General features: G+C 44.0%; 1 protein-coding gene across 1 annotated transcript; it reads right to left on the minus strand.

Annotated features, from left to right (window-relative positions):
• Window positions 1–298: 298 nt before the first annotated feature.
• Window positions 299–10,933, minus strand: UPK3A (uroplakin 3A). Its single transcript, XM_033148077.1, has 6 exons — window positions 10,694–10,933; window positions 7,239–7,397; window positions 6,626–6,905; window positions 2,656–2,738; window positions 1,641–1,773; window positions 299–516 (listed from the first exon to the last, which is right to left on the minus strand). The coding sequence occupies exons 1-6, from the start codon at window positions 10,746–10,748 to the stop codon at window positions 402–404; spliced, it is 825 nt and encodes a 274-aa protein (XP_033003968.1). The 5' UTR covers window positions 10,749–10,933; the 3' UTR covers window positions 299–401.
• Window positions 10,934–19,022: the final 8,089 nt, after the last annotated feature.

The raw sequence follows: 19,022 nt of genomic DNA on the forward strand, positions 1-19,022 counted from the left end.
ATCCCTGGCCATGTTGGCTGGGGCTGATGGGAGTTGTAGTCAGAAATACTGGAAAACATCATATGGGCTACCCCCAACTTCAGTAACAGGACTGGTAGCCCATTGCTCAAAGTTAAGAAGTCATTCAAGCAATTAATGTTAGAATATTATTTTGGACTATCCACCCAGAAAAGGTCCCTTTTTAAACTTAAAAAAGTCATATATTTAAGTTCATCGCTGCTTGAGAGTTGGAGATAAGTTCATGAATATTCCTGTTCTATGCATGGGACTAGTCACATGGGGTCACAGTCTTTTTTTTAAAGATGTGCAGTTTTGTAACCAGACTTCGTATCCAAGCATCTGGGAGCATTGAAAGGACACCCACAGCTGGTTGGCCACCTTTTCTGACTTGAAGACTTTATTTAGTGGGTGGAAGAAGCTTCTAGTTCTGACTCAGAAGTTTCTAGCACTCTTGGAGCAGTCTGTTGGGTTGTTTGGGATTCATATCTCATCTCAGTGGGAGTCTCTTCCGATGCCCTGGGGAAGAGAGAGAGAGAGAAGGGAGGAGGGGTTCACGCCATGCAACCCCTTGACCACTAGCTCACTTACATTTTAAACCAACTTCACTGAAAAGCATAATGTGAAGCAAGATGAACACTGCAGTCATTTAATGCATGTGCAAACCAGCCCTATTTACCCTAACTGATTAGGACAAGTTCATGATAGCTCAAGTGGACACTTAAGCAACTGAAGCAGAAAGCCAGCCCAGTCACCTTCCAGAGCTGCTCTCTTAATGGTGCTATAAGCAGGGGCGTAGCGAGGGGGCGGGCCGCCCCGGGTTCCATAATGGAGGGGGTGACAAATTATCAATGAACAATTTTTTGGGAAAAAAATTTTTTTGAATTTTTTTTTGAAAATTTGTTTGAATTTTTTTTTGAATTTTTTTTTAAATGCCTGCTCCGAAGGTTTTATCTTACTATACTAGGGATTATATAGCTATATATGAAATTTCTTGCATATCGGTTAATATCTTGACCCTCCTCCACCAAAATAGCTGTTCACACTTGGCTGTTTTCCTATGTCACGAAGGCTGAAATTTCAGTTCAGAGAACACTTACTGTTCCCAACCCTAACCTTGTGGAAAGCCATCTAATTGGACTTTAATTTGATTTTGAGATGTTTTTAGGAGGTAATTTAATTATTGTTTGATTTTATACCAATGTTATGTATCTGATGTTAGCCACCCTGAGCCCGACTTTGGCCGGAGAGGGTGGGATATAAATAAAAGTTTTTTATTATTATTACTTGTTATTATTCCTTTGTAAGAAAATATGAAATAACGTAAAACCATTTTTGCGGGGGGGGGGATCAATGGGGGGGGGTTTGACACGAATTTTTCCGCACCGGGTACCACCTGACCTTCCCATGCCTGGGGGGGGGGGTCACAATTTTTTTTTTGCCCCCGGGTACCAATTTACCTTGCTACGCCCCTGGAAGCCTACATCTAGGGCACTATTTTTCTGCAGCAAAAGCCCTCATGCCCACCTTATGGGTTTCCTTCCCATGTGCATGAAGCTCTGAAGGGGTTCTGTTGGGAGATGTTGATTAGATCTGAACCTTAATAATGGGTAGAGACAAAGCAGAGCACAAAAGAAACTCACGTCACAGTCAGAAGAGCAGCAGCAAGAAATCCAGCCACTAGGGTGAACGTCAGCACACTCAGGATGGAAGTTATGACTATCATTCCACCACTTCTGCGACCTGGCCAGGTATCAATGGTAGAGGACGGTTTCACTAGGAGAGGAAATGGAGTGTTGTCAGCCTCCTGCACAACCTAGCTATTTAGATGGGACCATGAAGTAGGGTTGCCATATTTCAAACAGTGAGAATCCAGACAGAAGTTGTTGATTTTCCCGGACATTTAGCCGATTTCTGCCTGGAAGCTGCTTCTGACTTCAGTATTCCAGGCATGTCCACGAAATTGCAGGCGTATGGCAACCCTACAATGAAAGAGCACTTGGGCAAGCAGTAGTTTGTTGCTTTCAACAGGAGGATTCAGTATAACAACCCTGGACGGCCAAACAAGAAATGCCACTCCCATGAAACATACTGTTGCACGCCACCCCAATCTCTGAGCAGTGCCAGATTCCAGGGGTTGCAGGTGCTTACCCAGGGTTCGTGTTTCCATTTGGAATGAGGGACAGAAGAGACTGTGGAGTCTTTATGATGTATGGTTTATTTACACATATGTACAACCTGAACCTACGATTGAGGGGTTCACAGCATCACCACCCCAGAAGGGTCTTGTTTCTTCCTTAGCTACAGCCTTGGATTCAAACAGAAATCAGGCATTGCTTTCAAGTTTTGTTCTGACTCTTTCTCTAGCTTGCTGCTTTACTTCTAGATCACATTTCTGCCAAACTGTGCTCTCAACTCTGGCTTTTGTCCTTCTCACTTTCTGTGAGTTCCATTTGCCATCTCCCACAGAGCCCCTTCCTTTGTTCCCCTGAATGGCTCATCACCCAGGCTATCACCTCAGCAGGAAGCTGGCCTGCCTATCCCAAGAATTAGAAGCCTTGGTTAAAGTTTAATACTCACTGGATCCAGGGATTAGAGGGGTCTCAGCATACAGCTTGCTCCCGCCCCCCCAACCCCCCTCCTCATATTAATACTTACACTTTCTGGTTTTGATTGGTTGCGACCAGAGAGTTTGGTCTTTCATGACACCTGCTGTACTGTCTACAAGGACGTATTTAAACCTGGTAGCGAGAATGCGGAAAAGGCTTTACTGTTCCGATAACAGAAGACAACATCTTAATGCACCAAAACCCTGGCCTCTTACCTGCAGAATCCTCAGCGGAGGTTACAGTTCAGGCATAAGCAATAACCTATTAAGGCACTTGGCGAGCTGCTAGACTTATTATTAAGGCCTGGCTTGAGAATCTGGATCTCTGCTTGAAAGAGATCTTGAGATGGTTCCTCCCAGGCTTTCTTGCCTTCCCCACCCCCTGCCACCCTCCTTGCCCCAGCCACCTTCGCCCAGAAAACACACCTGAGTCCCTGCTGAGCAAAGGGAGCAAGTGGAGAAGACAGCCTAGGCATCCTTCCTCCTGTCTTCTGCTTTAGAGCAATGCCCTTCCATGACTGCTTTGCAGGAGTTTGTGGCAGAGACACAAATTCCGACACTTTGGTCTCTGCTGAATATTTAATCTAGGGATTAGTATACTAAGCATGTGGACAGTGGAAGAGGGAAGTCTCCTGAACCCGCTTCCTGAGTGCAACTCCATTTTTTAAAAAAAGGCTTCTAAAAGCAGAGCGTTTCTGCTGGGTGCCGTAGCCCTCCCTACGTTTTGCAAGGAGTATTCTGAATGAAGCCAACCTATGTACAAAATCTGCTTTGGAGTCTTGGCCTCTACACATGTTTTGGTGATCTACCTCAGGCTATCGCAGGTGACTCAGAGGGCTGCCAAGGGACGGCAGTGAGTGAGGCTCCAGAGTCGTTGGGAAGAGACTCGCTGCAGTCACGGCTAAATGCAGGTCAGCTGGCTCATTTAAAATTTCTACACTGTGGACTTCCGGCTGGCGACGCCATAGCGGGTGGTCGGGGCTGCTTCGGCTGCGAGGCGCCCGATCCATCCCGGGGGTTAGGAGCCCCGCAACCGCAAAGCGGGGCTCCGGTTGGGGTGCGGGAAGAGCGTCCCGCACCCTGGGCTCCCCGGCTGCGCCCACGGAGGCTCCGAACCCTTCCCTTGCCCCCCCTGTAAAGGGGGAGTGGGGGTGAAGGGACAACGGAGCCGGGCTTACGGGGATATGCCCCAACCGGGATGCAAATGCGGCGACAAAGCCCGCGGTGAGCGTCTTAGTTCTACCTTTGAAGAATGGAGCCAAAGGAACCCGGTGGTCGTGAGTAATTAATTTGACCAGAAACTGAGCTTTTGGAACGATCCGGGGGGAAGGAGAAAGGCAGCCTGCCTTCTTCCCTTCGAGTTAAAGAAGCTAACCAATTTGAGTAACTGCTGCTACAGAACTGTTTCAATGTACTTAAAATTGATACATGAGACTGGCAAACTTTTTTCTTGGGAAGTAAATTAGTGGAAAATATCTCCATTTAAAGTTGCGGTATCTGCGCTCCAGTTTAGGAAAATGGCGACGAACAGAGAGGCAGGAGTAGAAATCTGATACCCACTTCCTCCCCCTCTACCAGTATGCTGGGCTTCGTCCTTGAACTGGTACTGAACTCTGGACTAACGGACGAACAGAGGCTCACTGCTTTGAAGGTGGAACTGCTGTACAGGAAAGTCAAAGTCTTGTGTGGGGGTCTGAAAGAGAACCAATTGCCCACAGAGGAGGCTTTTAAAACTTTTAACACTTTGGAAGAAAGTCTTGCCAAAGAGCTGAGAGGATGTCTGGAAAGATGGAGAGAAATGAGTGAGCTACTTCGGAGAAGAAACTCGCCTTTTGGGGGTGGCAGTCCCAAGGCGACGGTAAGATTTGTTATATCCAGTCCCCGAGGTGTGAGCTCGGGGGCTAGGGACAGAGAATTATGGTTTTTACAAGAAGAAAAGGAATGCTACAAAGAACCGGAGAAGCTGAGAGACGACGAGATGGACATCCTGGAGCTCGTGGCAAGGAGAGTTTTGGACTGTGCCTGGATCTGTGGACGCTTGGAGAGGGAAGCTACAGGGAAATTCAGTGTTGATGCCACCAGGAGAAGAATAATGGACAGAGGGGGTGTGGGGTGAAACACTAAGTAAAACTTGAAGTAGCCTGTCATGGAATTTTGAAATAGGAGGGTGAATACTGTCAACAATCTTTCTGTTTTATTTTTTGTTTGAATATGAAAGGAGATATTTTGAGTTACTATGTTATTAGCAGCAGTTTAAAGGATAGAAGAGATAGATATGATATAAATGATTGGTGAAGATTTTAATGGAAGAAGAATTATGATGAGATATTACTACGATGATGCATTGTTAGTTAAATGTTGAATATATAATTGTGTGTAACTATATAATTGAATTTGAATTTCAGGAGAAATGGTTATAAAATAGATTAAGGATATGAACTCGAAGGAGAAAGGGCAGGGGAAGTCAATGGTCAAGATATGGAAATAGAAATTTTCTTTTTAAAGAAAAGATGCAACAAGAAAACTTGACACTGTTTGTATTTGTTTTATCAGTGTATTTGTTTTGTATTTGTTTAATTGTAGGTGTGGGTGTGGGTATATGCTGTTATAAGAAAAAGGTCAATAAATTCCTATATAAAATTTCTACACTGTTTTGAGTATTTAAAAGCAGCTTCGAAACCAAATAGAAAATTCTTTCCAGTAGCACCTTAGAGACCAACTGAGTTTGTTCTTGGTATGAGCTTTCGTGTGCATGCACACTTCTTCAGATGCACAGAAACGGAAGTCACCAGATCCTTAAATATAGTGAGGGAGTGGGGAGGGGTATTACTCAGAAGGGTGGTGGGAATGGGTGATCAGGAATCACAAGACAGAGAAACCAGTAGGAGAACACTTCAATCTCCCAGGACATTCTATGAAAGATTTCAAAGTAGCTGTCTTAATACAAAGAAATTTCAGAAATAGACTGGAAAGAAAAGTGGCTGAATTGCAACTAATCACCAAACTTAAAACCATGGAGAAACCTGGTCTGAACAAAGACATTGGATTCTTATCTCATTATACATAACAAAGCCATCTTTAGCCATCTCACCCCTTGCCTTTCCCTGCAAGACTAATTGCAGCCGTTAAGAGTCGTCAACAGGTTTTCCACACCTATCAGCTGATCACCCATTCCCACCACCCTTCTGAGTAATACCCCTCCCCACTCCCCCACTATATTTAAGGATCTGGTGACTTCTGTTTCAGTGTATCTGAAGAAGTGTGCATGCACACGAAAGCTCATACCAAGAACAAACTCAGTTGGTCTCTAAGGTGCTACTGGAAAGAATTTTCTATTTTGTTTTGACTATGGCAGACCAACACGGCTACCCACCTGTAACTAAAAGCAGCTTGTACAAACAAAGCAGCAGCAGGGACAATACTGCTGACTTGGGTGCAAAAGAGGTTTGCAAAGGAGAGGGGGGGCCTTTTTTGTGGTGGTGCCCCAGCTTTGGAATTCCCTCCCCAGGGAGGCACCGATGTTCCTCAATCTTTTCAGCATTAGGCCAAGACATTGGTTTTATGACCTCTGTTTTGCTTGTTCATTACCTTGTTTATACTGCTGCACTTAATAGATTAGATATATTGAATTTTTACTGATACAAACTGCCCTGGAATCTCTTGAGTGAAGGGTGATTTAGAATACCGTACTTTAAAAAAAAAACCAAATTAAAAGAAGCAGAAGCGAGACAATTAAGAATAAAAGCCACCAAAAGTCTCAGCAAATGTGTTCTAATTGGCTTCCTGAAAAAGCTCATTTTCCAAGCTGGGCACTACACTGAGGGGTCTCAACCTCCCCCTCCAACCATCAACCACCCAATTTCACTTTGTGGGAATACCTGGAAGAGGACTTGGATGCTGATCTTAATTCCAGGAAGACTTATAATTATGCCACCATTCAATTGGATAGAGGTTGTTCTGTCCCTTTCAGATTAGCCTGAGCACTTATGTTTTAAAAACTTTCTTGGGAGAAATCCATACCTGTAGGCTGTATCTTGGGAGAGAGGTGGATTACAAGCGTCTAGAAAATTTGGGTCATACAAACAAGTGGCATCATCGCCAACTCTGACCAGATACTGAGTCATGATGGCAGGTGCTTTGGTGGCGTCCACAACATCAGGCAGCTTGGGAAGCGACGCACAGTTTGGAACATTAAACACCGCAGCTTTGTAAGGCCCCCTTTGTCCTCCACTGCTTTGTTGGAAAGTAGCATCGAGAGGTTTACTGCTATTGTCCATCACAAAGGAACCTGAAGTACTTGCTGCGGCAGAAATGGGCACATGCAAAAAGTTTACATGACAGTTTGTACATGGCACTCACAAGCACTATCTGCTTATTTAAGTAACTGCTAGGCAGTGTTTTTTCTTGTGTCGCTGCAGGAGAGTGGCCAGTGGCCATTTGCCAAAATGACTGTCTACCCATCCCCGCTCCCCATTCCAAACTTTGCCATCCAAGTGGAAATTGATATCTGTAATTGCTTCCGTACAGGAGCCTGTGACAGGGACAGGTTTACTCCAGTTCCAAACAATATAATATCTGCTTTTGGGGACCCCCCCCCCTTAAACAAGGAGAGACACAATAAGCACTCACTTACCGGAGTCCATCATGACATACAGGTATACTTCATAGGCTGCTCCTTTCAGCATGGAGCCATCAAAGACACAGAAGGGCTTCTCCAAAGCAACTGTTGTGAGGGTGGGATTGTTTGTGGCAAATTTGGGGTTTGCAATTTGTGGTCCCAGAGTCTGGCCTTCTAGAGTAAGAAGAAAAATTACTTGCTATTATCTTTGCAACAGTCAATCAAAATTCACTCAGCCTCCCAGGTTCAAGCAAGAAGCTATTGTCCTCTTTGAACTTAGGGAGAGGGGTTCATATACAGTCTCGTAATGTTGGCATGTGTCTGTCTTGAAGCTTTCTGTTCCATTCTTTAGCTCAAGCATGCACCCCACTTCTACTTTAAAACCATATATTTTTATGGTGGCAGTGCTGCTATGGCAACCCACATCAGAACAGACAGTGACTCAGCAGTAGGTCCTGACCCACCAGTTGAAGACCCATGCCATAGGCACCAGTATTCACATGTTGTTGTTGTTCAGTCGTATCTGACTCTTTGTGACCCCATGGACCAGAACACGCCAGGCACGCCTATCCTTCACTGCCTCCCGCAGTTTGGCCAAACTCATGCTAGTCGCTTCAAGAACACTGTCCAACCATCTTGTCCTCTGTCGTCCCCTTCTCCTTGTGCCCTCCATCTTTTCCAACATCAGGGTCTTTTCTAGGGAGTCTTCTCTTCTCATGAGGTGGCCAAAGTACTGGAGCCTCAACTTCAGGATCTGTCCTTCTAGTGAGCACTCAGGGCTGATTTCTTTGAGAATGGATAAGTTTGATCTTCTTGCAGTCCATGGGACTCTCAAGAGTCTCCTCCAGCACCATAATTCAAAAGCATCCATTCTTCGGCGATCAGCCTTCTTTATGGTCCAGCTCTCACTTCCGTACATTACTACTGGGAAAACCATAGCTTTAACTATACGGACCTTTGTCGGCAAGGTGATGTCTCTGCTTTTTAAGTATTCACATAGCCTGATGCTATCAAGACTAAGGGAATGACACCATGAGGATGCATTTTACCACAGCCTAAGTAGCACAGGGGCTCAGTTAGAAGCAAGGAGATTCTTCACTCAGGTCTTACCTCTATAGGAACTTCTCAGTTTCTACCTGTTGCTGGTGCCCTGTTTGTGGAATGCTCTCCCAAGAGACGCACACCTGCGCACTCACTCACCATGGTCTTTTGAGGAACCAGGTGAAGACCTTTATTTTTTCACAGGCTGTTTAATTTACAATGGATGTGGTTATTTGCTTGCTTTCTTAGACTCTTAGACTAGCTGGTTTTATGTCATTTAAAAATTATGTTTTGCTGGTTTACTAGTTTTGTTTTTTCTTTATAATACTAATCTGCTTTAAAGGATTTATGTAAGGATTACAAAACGTATGTGAAGTGATTTGTATATTCACAGGCACTATCATCTGTGCTAAGTTTCTTTCTGCCCTTAACACAGAAAAGTGTGGTTCTCCTTTCCACTTCCACAAACAGCAAGCTAACTACATCCTACAGGTGAAACTCGAAAAATTAGAGTATCGTGGAAAGGTTAATTTCTTTCAGTCATTTAACTTAGAAGGTCAAACTAATATATGAGATAGTAGTCTTGGTAAGCTCAAAAGGTACTAAAGTAGATACAATATACTTGGGTAAGCCAATATCTGTTTAAATTTCATTACTCTTCCTTCCGCATGGTTTATTAATTAACACATAGATGTTAAAAGAGTCATTTTTCATGGCTGTGTGTTGCTGACAATTGAAGTCTTGCATCACTAATGATATTTGCCCGTGGCTTCAAACGATGTAACACCAACTCTCAAACATCTGTGGATGGCAACAACTAAAGAGCTTTCTCCCCTGCTCCCTCCCAAACACGTTGCTGGGGGGAAATATTTGAAGGGGAGTGAAAAATGAGGCACAGATTTTTGTGTGAAATGGCTTGTGAGTTTGGGTCCTGGGACCACTTGCAAATCCCTAGGCTCAATCTGTTTGTTATGCTCACCTATTTGGTGGACCTTGGAATTCTAATAAAATCAAAGTAGATCCTACAAATCTAAAGCCTGCCCACCTCTGCAATAAAAACATAGATAGGGCTTGTGTGCCGGTCATTATTATAGGCAAAATCTTTAGGATGAGCAGACCCTGTCAATGTTCTACACCAGGGGTGGCCAACTTCTAAGAGACTGCGATCTACTCAAACAGTTAAAAACTGGCAGTGATCTACCCCTGTTTTGGGGGTTCAGATCCCAGTTCTTGAGTTTCTTTAGGGAAGAGGAAAGCGACAGTGAGCTTTTTCTAGGAAGGAAAGCCCTGTTTTTGGTGGTTCAGGTCATTTTAGGGGTGCAGGGCAAAGATGTTGAGGTTTTTTTAGGGGAGACAAAGTTATTTAGCTTCTTTGGGGGAGCCACTGATCTACCAGTGATCTACCACAGATGCCAAGTGATCTACTGGTAGATCACGATCTACCTGTTGGACATGCCTGTACTATAAAATACAGCACTGTCATTGGATATGTAATAATTGCACTCACCTGCAGGGGGTGTCCTATTGGCTTGGCTTCAACTAGGGCCAGGGCCTTCTCAGTACTGGTCCCGACTTGGTGGAACGGTCTGTCACAAGAGACCTGGGCCCTGCGGGATTTGGCATCTTTCCGCCGGGCCTGCAAGACGGAGCTGTTCCACCGGGCCTTTAGGTTGGTTTCAGTTTAACCCTGATGTTTCATTCTTTTGGTGTGATTGGTGGGCTACTTAAAAATGATGCTGCACTCTAAATTAAATTTTAAATTGTATTTTAATCTGTATTTTAATGAATTGTTTTATGTTTTTGTTGTGATTTTATTGGTGTTAGCTGCCCTGAGCCCGGTTTGGCAGGGAAGGGCGGGGTATAAAATTATTATTATTATTATTATTATTATTATTATTATTATTATTATTATTATTATTATTATTATTGAAGGAAATAATAAATAGAGTGAGAAAAGGAGGAGAACAAACTCCTAAGAAATGGGGGCCGAAGACATACAGCAGCACTAAACACATACAGTGCAGCAGAGAGATTAACACTGACTAAGTTGCCCTATTATGGCCCCCCTTTAAGGCGCCTGATGGTCTGGGACCCTTGTAGTGAGGAGCAATCAAGGTACCTGGGTTACTTCTTTACACAAAGGGGAAATTGTCCGTTCCAGACATGCACACTTGAAAGCAAGTTCCATTGAACTGAATGGGCTTGCTTCCAGTGCAGTATATACTTAAGATTACATTAGAGTGTCGTGTCTGAAAAGTATTTCCTAAAAATAAAGAAGGAATAGTCTTCCACTTTGAATCCCAGAAAAAGAAAATTTCTCCCGCAGGGAAGAGTTTCCATGAAGAACCTATCAGCCCAGTTGTGTAGCATAAATAGTATTAGGGAACAGGTTAAAGCAAGCAGCAGCACTCCTGATACGAATGACTTACCTATGCACAGCTGCCACAAACAGCAAGAAATCAGCCGCAACCAGAAGGCCCACATAATAAGACAGTAGAGGAAGCCCCTGCTACCTGCAGCCCCAACTCACAAATGCCAGCTCCACAGCTCGCAGCACTAAATATATCAATGGTTCTACACCTTCCACTAATTGCTCTATTCCACCAATCAGCGGCTCACATTCTGCTCCCTTTCAAGCTCGCTTGCAGGCACCCTTTCTCATCCCTGCCCCAAACACACATTTATCATCTGCATCTAATATGTTGGGGGGGGGGGGGAGAGAGAGAGCGGTGCCTGCCTCACACAGTAAACGCAGACTGGAACTTGCTCGTAGTTTTCTCACAGGAAGCAGCAGCTTATTCTGAAGTTAAAGGTAAAACGTCTTTCATAGGATGTTTTGCAATAAGAAAGGAAAGTATGTGTGTCTTTAATGTATTGCATGCCTGAATTCCACCTGTAATAACAATAGCACATTGTTAGAAACTTTATTAGAGTGGCCAAGAGACTGAGCGTTGGATTAGCACTGGCCTTCCCCAACCTGGTGCTCTCCGGCCCACGGCAACCATGACCACCAGCCGTGTTGGCAGGGGCTGATGATGGCAGCTGCAGTCCAAAAACACCCTGGAGCTCACCAGATTGATTGAGGAAGGCTGAATTAGAAAGGCACAAGTTATCTTTGGTCAAATCTCTAGCCCTCATCCTCCCACCCTAATGTGAGGTTGAAAATCCTGACCTACCCTAGAGGCTTGTTGAAGGGATAGCGGCAATAGAGTATATGTTCAGCACTTGAAGCATTCTGAAGCTCAATATAAACGCTAAATATTTTTTATGACCACACTACTGCTAGTACTGGAGAAATGCTTTCACAGGTGCCTGGCAGGCATGAATTTAGTAGGTTAGGCTTGCTTCTCTCATTCCAGTATCTCTGTGCTGGGAATTTCTTGTTCTGTTCCTAGTTGGTCATGGATTTTATTTGCTTGCTTGTTTTTATTCCATTGATTACAATGTTGATAGTGCAGAAGTTGGATTTTTGAAATGTTTGCTGTACAGGGACTAGATGTTTGAATCAGTGGGAGCCTTGCTTGAAGTAATAGAAAAGTGCACTTCCTGGCTGCAAGAATCACCGGCATACCAAAATCTAGATACACTGAGGGCTCAGCTACACTGGCAAAGAAAAAGTGCTTTATATGCGTTGTTTATGCATTCTAACACTGTGACACCAGATGGCACTGTGGAGTTCTGTTTTTGCCAACCCGAGTTCTCATACAAAGTTTAAAACTTGTTTAACTGAAACGCTTCTTTGTTGTGTCTAGATCCAGCCTGAGTAAGAGTTGTGTGTGTCTCCCCCCCCCTTCCTTATTTACACTTGAGCAGCATGATGTGGAATGAAAAAAGATTAAGTAGGCTATGGGAGCTGAAAGATTTAATTTTATTTTGAGCACGTCAGTTGAGACCAAATAAGAAACCAAAATACTTCTATGTAATTCAAGGCATGCGCCTCCAAGGCAAGCTTATTCCTTATTTTATAATTTCTTAGAAGAAAATAATGACTCCAGATTAGTGTTGCCTAGTAGGTGACATGGATTTGAAAGATCCCGATTCAAATTTCTCCTTTGCTATTCAGCTTAGCAGAAGTGGATGGTTGCTCTATTGCAGCCCCTCTGTGCAATAATTGGGATAATAACACTAGGACCTGCCACGCAGGGTTGTTGTAAGAAAACAAATATTGCAGAGATTAGATAACCTTTATGTTTTTAAATGTAGGAAACACAGGCCTGATTCTTAGATGGTATAACATGGCACATCGTACAAATTTGTACAAATAAGATTATTAATTTAGGAATCCCTTGTTGTTGCTAACCTGCTATGACAAGAATCCTGATTGGGGGAGACTGCTAAACATGTTCAAACTAGTATGTTTAGTCATTCACACTGAAAGTCCAGGGACATTTGGGGCAGCCTTTCCTGTGAGCCCCCCTCCCCACTGAATATCTCATGTAATCTCACATATATGTCAACTCACACATATGAGTTGTGAGCAGTTCAGTGCTGAGTAATCAAGTAATGTGTGTGCATATGTCAATGTCCCCTTAGGAAACGAGAATGCCATTCATGCTGTGGTGTAGTGGTTAAGAGCGGTAGACTCGTAATCTGGGGAACCGGGTTCGTGTCTCCACTCCTCCACATGCAGCTGCTGGGTGACCTTGGGCTAGTCACACTTCTCTGAAGTCTCTCAGCCCCACTCACCTCACAGAGTGTTTGTTGTGGGAGAGGAAGGGAAAGGAGAATGTGAGCCGCTTTGAGACTCCTTTGGGTAGTGAAAAGCGGGATATCAAATCCAAACTCTTCTTCTTCTCTTCTTCTGTGCACACTGCTTTTGTGAGGAGAGGATCATAGGAAGTGGGCTCTGGCCCATTAAAAATATGCCACAGTAAACTGACACTCTTCTTCCTTCATACTGTGTTGCTGTGTTTACTGTGTTGTTCTATTAATTTGTGGCATCATTTTCTCTATTAACCTTGTGAGCATCAGCAGAGAAAGGCATATTGAGACATGGCGCTAAGGGATAAACTGACTGGGAAACTACATAAATGAAGAACAAAGAGATGTGGGCTTGACTTTGTTGCATATGCTATTGACCACCGGTGACTCATGGCAAATTATGGACAGATACTTTTATTTTACATCTCTTAGTAAAAAGGTAAAGGACCCCTGACAGTTAATTCCAGTTGCGAACGACTCTGGGGTTGCGGCGCTCATCTCACTTTATTGGCCGAGGGAGCCAACATTTGTCCGCAGACAGTTTTTCCGGGTCATGTGGCCAGCATGACTAAGCCACTTCTGGTGAAACCAGAGCAGCACACAGAAACGCCATTTACCTTCCCGCCAGAGTGGTACCTATATATCTACTTGCACTTTGACGTGCTTTCAAACTGCTAGGTTGGCAGGAGCAGGGACCGAGCAACGGGAGCTCACCCCGTCGTGGGGATTCGAACCGCCAACCTTCTGATCAGCAAGCCCTAGGCTCTGTGGTTTAGACCACAGCGACACCCACATCCCACTTCTCTTAGTAGAGAAGTTAAATAAAACATTTCTCGGTTTAACTTTAAAACTATAGTTTTTCCTATAATTCTTGTATGAATTTGTTCTTCCATGGGTGTAAGGGTGTGGCAGGAGAGTTTGTTGAAGGGTATTGTTCTGTATAATATCTGTAAAAGATAAATGAACAGTTTCGTTTTTTAAAAAACAAACAAAGGCAACTGTTTGCCAAATAAATACCCCTATTATTAGAATTTGTGGTTAGTGTTTAATCAGAAAAGCAATCCTGGGCATACAGTACATGAAACTGGAATGCCACTAATCATGTTCTGAACTATTTGAAAATCTCCATTAATAGCTTGAGAACATTGCAGTTCAGATTCAGTTTTTGATACCAACCTGTCTTCTTGGCTGGCATCAATTCACAGCAGTTTCTCATAAATGTGTTGTACTCTGGAAAGCGAGGCTTTGCATCCTCTAGCGATAAACTTGCAAGATAAGCAGGGTGTGTGGGGGGATCTGGTGACTTTCAGGTACATTATCTAGCACAAATCACATTTACTTTGCAGTCTGACACAATACAGCTGTCATTGTTAATGTCCCACAGGACTTGCTCCTTTGGCAGGTTCTCTGCCTTTATTGGATACTTATATCACACACACTCATGAAAGGAACACCTTCCCTGAATGTGAGAGAACACACAGTATTTATACAGACATTCCAGGGGGCTGAGTCCTTAACATTTTTCTTTCCTTTTTTAAAACTTGTCCTCCACAGTTCCAGTTCTACCAGTTAAGCAAGAGTGGGGGGGGGGGGGGAGAAAGACCCTTGCATTATTTCTTACTTTGCATTCTAAAGATGTTTTCTCACACTCACACAAACCACGGTTGAGACCAAGCTTCCCCACCACTTATGTCCATGCCAGGATAACCTTCACCTTATGAGTTTCAGAATACCAGCCTGTGATTTTAAGCAAAAGTGTTTTCCTCTCAAAAGCTGGATGTGTATCTTGAAATCTCCAAATGTGCCTGGATGATAGCAGGTGTGGCTTCTCCCAGCCATTCCTGTCCCCTACACAGAATTTAGGGGAATGGCAAGAGTTGAGGAAGGAACTTGTTGCTGATGTGCAATTTGGTGACAGTACATGGACTGCTTTAAGATTCATTTCCCATTGCTGTTAGATTACTAACCCACGGGTGGCGCTGTGGTCTAAACCACTGAGCCTCTTGGGCTTGCCGGTCGGAAGGTTGGCAGTTCGAATCCCCGTGACAGGGTGAGCTCCCGTTGCTCCATCCCAGCTCCTGCCAACCTAGCAGTTCAAAAGCATACCACTGCAAGTAGATAAATAGGTACCGCTGCGGCAGGAAGGTAAACGGCATTTCCGTGTGCTCTGGCACTCACCACAGTCTTCCGTGAACCAGTAGTCATGCTGGCGACATGACCCAGAAAGCTGTCTGTGGACAAACTCTGGCTCCCTTGGCCTGAAATGAGATGAGCGCTACAACCCCATAGTCGCCTTTGACTGGACTTAACCATCCAGGGGTACTTTACATTTTACTGTTTCATATACAGTCGTACCTCGGTTTAAGTAACCCTCTGGTTACGTAAACTTTGGGATGCGCACACGGCAAACCCGGAAGTATTTCACTGGGTTTCGCCACTCACGCAGGTTCAGAAGCAGTCCTCAGGTTGCGGAAACCTCGGGATCCGACCAGACCTCTGGAACGGATCCCATCCGCAACCAGAGGTACCACTGTACTGTAGTACCAACAATCCCTGCCCCAAGGCACCGATCCCAGCAACTCTTCCCAGTAGGTCTTGCCCCAATGTTGCAGTTGCGAGGAGTGACTGAAGGCCCCCGCCTTCCCACTGCTCCCTAAGACTCCTCCCCTGGTTCCTTCCCCAGCAGCCTAAGGCTCCTTTGGTCTGCCCTCTTCATTTCTTTGCATGTTCTCGGGGGGGGGGGGGAGCAGGTTGCAGCAGGAGGCAGAGGCTCCCTGGCTTCCTCAGCAGCCTGCCTTATCACCCCACTCTGCTTCTGTGTTTGAGTCTCTTCCTGCTCCCTAAACCTTGTTGCCCCTTCTGACACCTCCTCCTCCCAGTTTGCTGCCTCTTCTCCCTCTCACCACTCACTGTCACCCCACCAATCCCCTGGCTCTGAGCCCTCTTCCCCTGGGGGTTTCCTAGGGGTTTCCCACCTGGTGCCTCCCACCACTCCTCTGTATCCAGCCCATCCAAGACAATGAGGTACTGGGGGGCTTATGAAACGGTGGGATTTGAATAGGTAGCATGAGGAAGGTGTTCTGGAAAGCAGCCTGAGGCATAAGGGGCATTATGGTTAGGCAGTCAAGATGTACAAAGTTCACTAGAATAACTGGGGGGGGGGCTTTGTGCATAGGCACTATTCCGTGGCCCCGTTTTAATATATGATAATCGAATTTAACCTACTTGGTTTGTTCTATACATGCTGAATACACACACACACACAAATTCAAATCCAGATTTTGGATCTTTTTGGACACTTAGTAACTATGGTTGTAGAAAGACAAATGAAGTATCAAAGCATATAATATACAGATTTATTCAAAACTGGTGATTTAGTCAACCCCCTGACAAAATAAGGCAACTTTGTCAGAAGAAAGGTGTGGAGGAACCGAGGAGGCCAGTGACTATGGTTGTTATAGGTGAATGACTGGCTGGTTGAACTGGCTCAGCATCTGAGGTGTTCTGCGATGTTTATGCACATTTCAGATCCTCAGAAGTGAAATAATCTTCAGCACATAAGTCCTGGGGACAGGAGAGGCTGGGCCAGTAAGTTGTTAGGTGGCACATGTACTGTAAATAGTGTGTGTTTTTATGAGAGTGGCCTGTATAAGTATTGTGGGTATACATTAGAATTTTGTATGATAGGTATGAGAATGGGGAAACACACAACACATACCAGTCTGCAAATGTACACAGTTCTCCATACTATTATTATTCTCCATTAGATTATTTAATTTCTATGACACTTCATACATTAAAAAGATCTCTAAGCAGTGTACAGAAAACTGAAGCAGCAGACAACTTAAACAAAATATTACAAAAATACAGTTATATATAAAACTTCCTTCTAACACACACCCTCCAGGTTCTCACCTGGGGGCCAAACAAACTCTCAGCTCACCCACAAGAGTGGCTGGTCCTTCCTGGGGCTGTTCACATCTGTGTCCCATTCAGCTGTACTCGCCACACAAAGTTCCAGGTGTGGCAGCTGGTTTGTTGAGTTTCTAAGGTGGTCCAGAAGATGTGAAAATAGCCCCCCTCCACTCATAGCTCTTTCTTCACCCTCTGCCCTCTCCCCCTCCTCCAGCTGGAAGGTGATATGGACCAACCAATTACCTCCACAATGGACAATTTAGGGACAGTTTGCATAATAATCAGGACCAATGTTTCCATGGTCTGTACCACATCACATCACACAGTGAGAGATTGCCCCTTTTACATTTCACACGCAAGCTTTCTCACTCAGTTCTAAAAACTGGACTTTTGAAATTAAACCTGATTTTTTGTGTGTTGGTTATTGCCCAGTTTAATATTTTTGATGTGAGTGTTTTTTTCCTGTTTTTCATCCTAATAAGCAGAGTAATAATTATTGATATATTGTATGCCTGGCTAAAGACTGCTGGAATTAGTTCATTGGTTTAATTACCGGTATGTTTTACAAGCACTTTATGCAAGTATTTAATTGCATTCCTGCAAATATGCTGTTAATTATATTCAGCTTCTTAATGTGATGATGAAATTTGTTGATGCCATAATGAACTTTATTAAATCCCATGGCATACATGTGCCACAGTTAACTGTAGCCAGTTCCTCTACGAAAAATAGCTGTAAACTGAATTATATTGGTTTCCTGAGCCTGTTAATGGATCCTTCCCTGCCCTCCTCTCTGATGAATGGCCAGGTTGTTCGCTTAGTTACCTGCATTTATGAAGAGACAGGAGCTCCCTTGCCCCATTTATTATAGCTAAGGTATGAAATGTCCTTTCTTATACACAAAATTATGAGTTCATATATTGAGGAGCAGCCTTCTAATCCACAGTACCTCCTATTATTCTGTATCCCCATTTCTCTTGGGTTTTTATGTCCCAAAAGGGATGTAGTGGGGGAGGAGAAGGAAGAAAACCCATTCCAAGCTTAAACCAAGTGTGGGAGTGGCCGGGGGGGGGGATATAAAGAAATGGCATTTGTGGGCAGTGATTATTTCATATCAAAGATGAGGAGATTATTTGATGTGTTCCCCATTGCTGCTTCCTTTGACATTAGAGTTGTTCTTTCCCCTCAAGAATTCACTTATATTCTTGCTTACAATGTCAACAAGCATTTCTCCTGGCTTCGGAAATATTCGGGAGCAGCTGGTTTTAGGTAAGAGAAGTGCTCTTTGTTCTGATTTTGGCATTAGGAAGCGAGAAGTGCTATGTTGAATGAAAATTGCAAGTCAGTGGTGCCCTCTAGTGAAATCCACATGAATCCATATGCAACTGATAGAATCAAGCTTCCACTGAATGAATGATTATGAGAAAGAGCTTTGGATTTATCTGGTGAAATTGATATTCATATGATACATTTCAGGAGCGAGGACTTAAAAAGTTTGTACAAATCTGGTTACAGGTAGGTAGCCGTGTTGGTCTGCCATAGTCAAAACAAAATAAAAAATAAAATAAATTCCTTCCAGTAGCACCTTAGAGACCAAATAAGTTTGTTCTTGGTATGAGCTTTCGTGTGCATGCACATGAAAGCTTATACCAAGAACAAACTTAGTTGGTCTCTAAGGTGCTACTGGAAGGAATTTTTAAATTATTTTTTATTTTGTTTGTACAGATCTGGACTTTGTTTTGGGTCCTGCTCCAGTTAGTGTTCTTGAGCTTCAGGGTTGCCATATTTTGAAGAGCAAAAAAGAAGACACATTTGCCAACTTCTGCTTTTAACTACGGATCGCTATGACGACTCAATGGTACAAGGCACCATCCAGCCATCTTAGGGACTCCACTCCAGATTTGTGTAGAGTATATTCTTTAGCCTTTTCTTCTCTCAAAGACATCCCGAAGGCAGTGGAGATTTTGGGTCCGTTTTCCAGGTGGATGAGCCCCACCTGCCCCTCACTTCCCTCTACAGCATGGGCAGAAATCACGTTCTTGACCACTGGACCCACTATGGCTCTTGTCTGCTTAATTCGCCAGAGTCTGTCTTCACTAACACTTTAGAATCATTCCTTCATTATATTGGTGTCCCTACATT

This window comes from Lacerta agilis, chromosome 5 (assembly GCF_009819535.1).
Source record: "Lacerta agilis isolate rLacAgi1 chromosome 5, rLacAgi1.pri, whole genome shotgun sequence".
Classification (NCBI taxonomy): Eukaryota; Metazoa; Chordata; class Lepidosauria; order Squamata; family Lacertidae; genus Lacerta; species Lacerta agilis.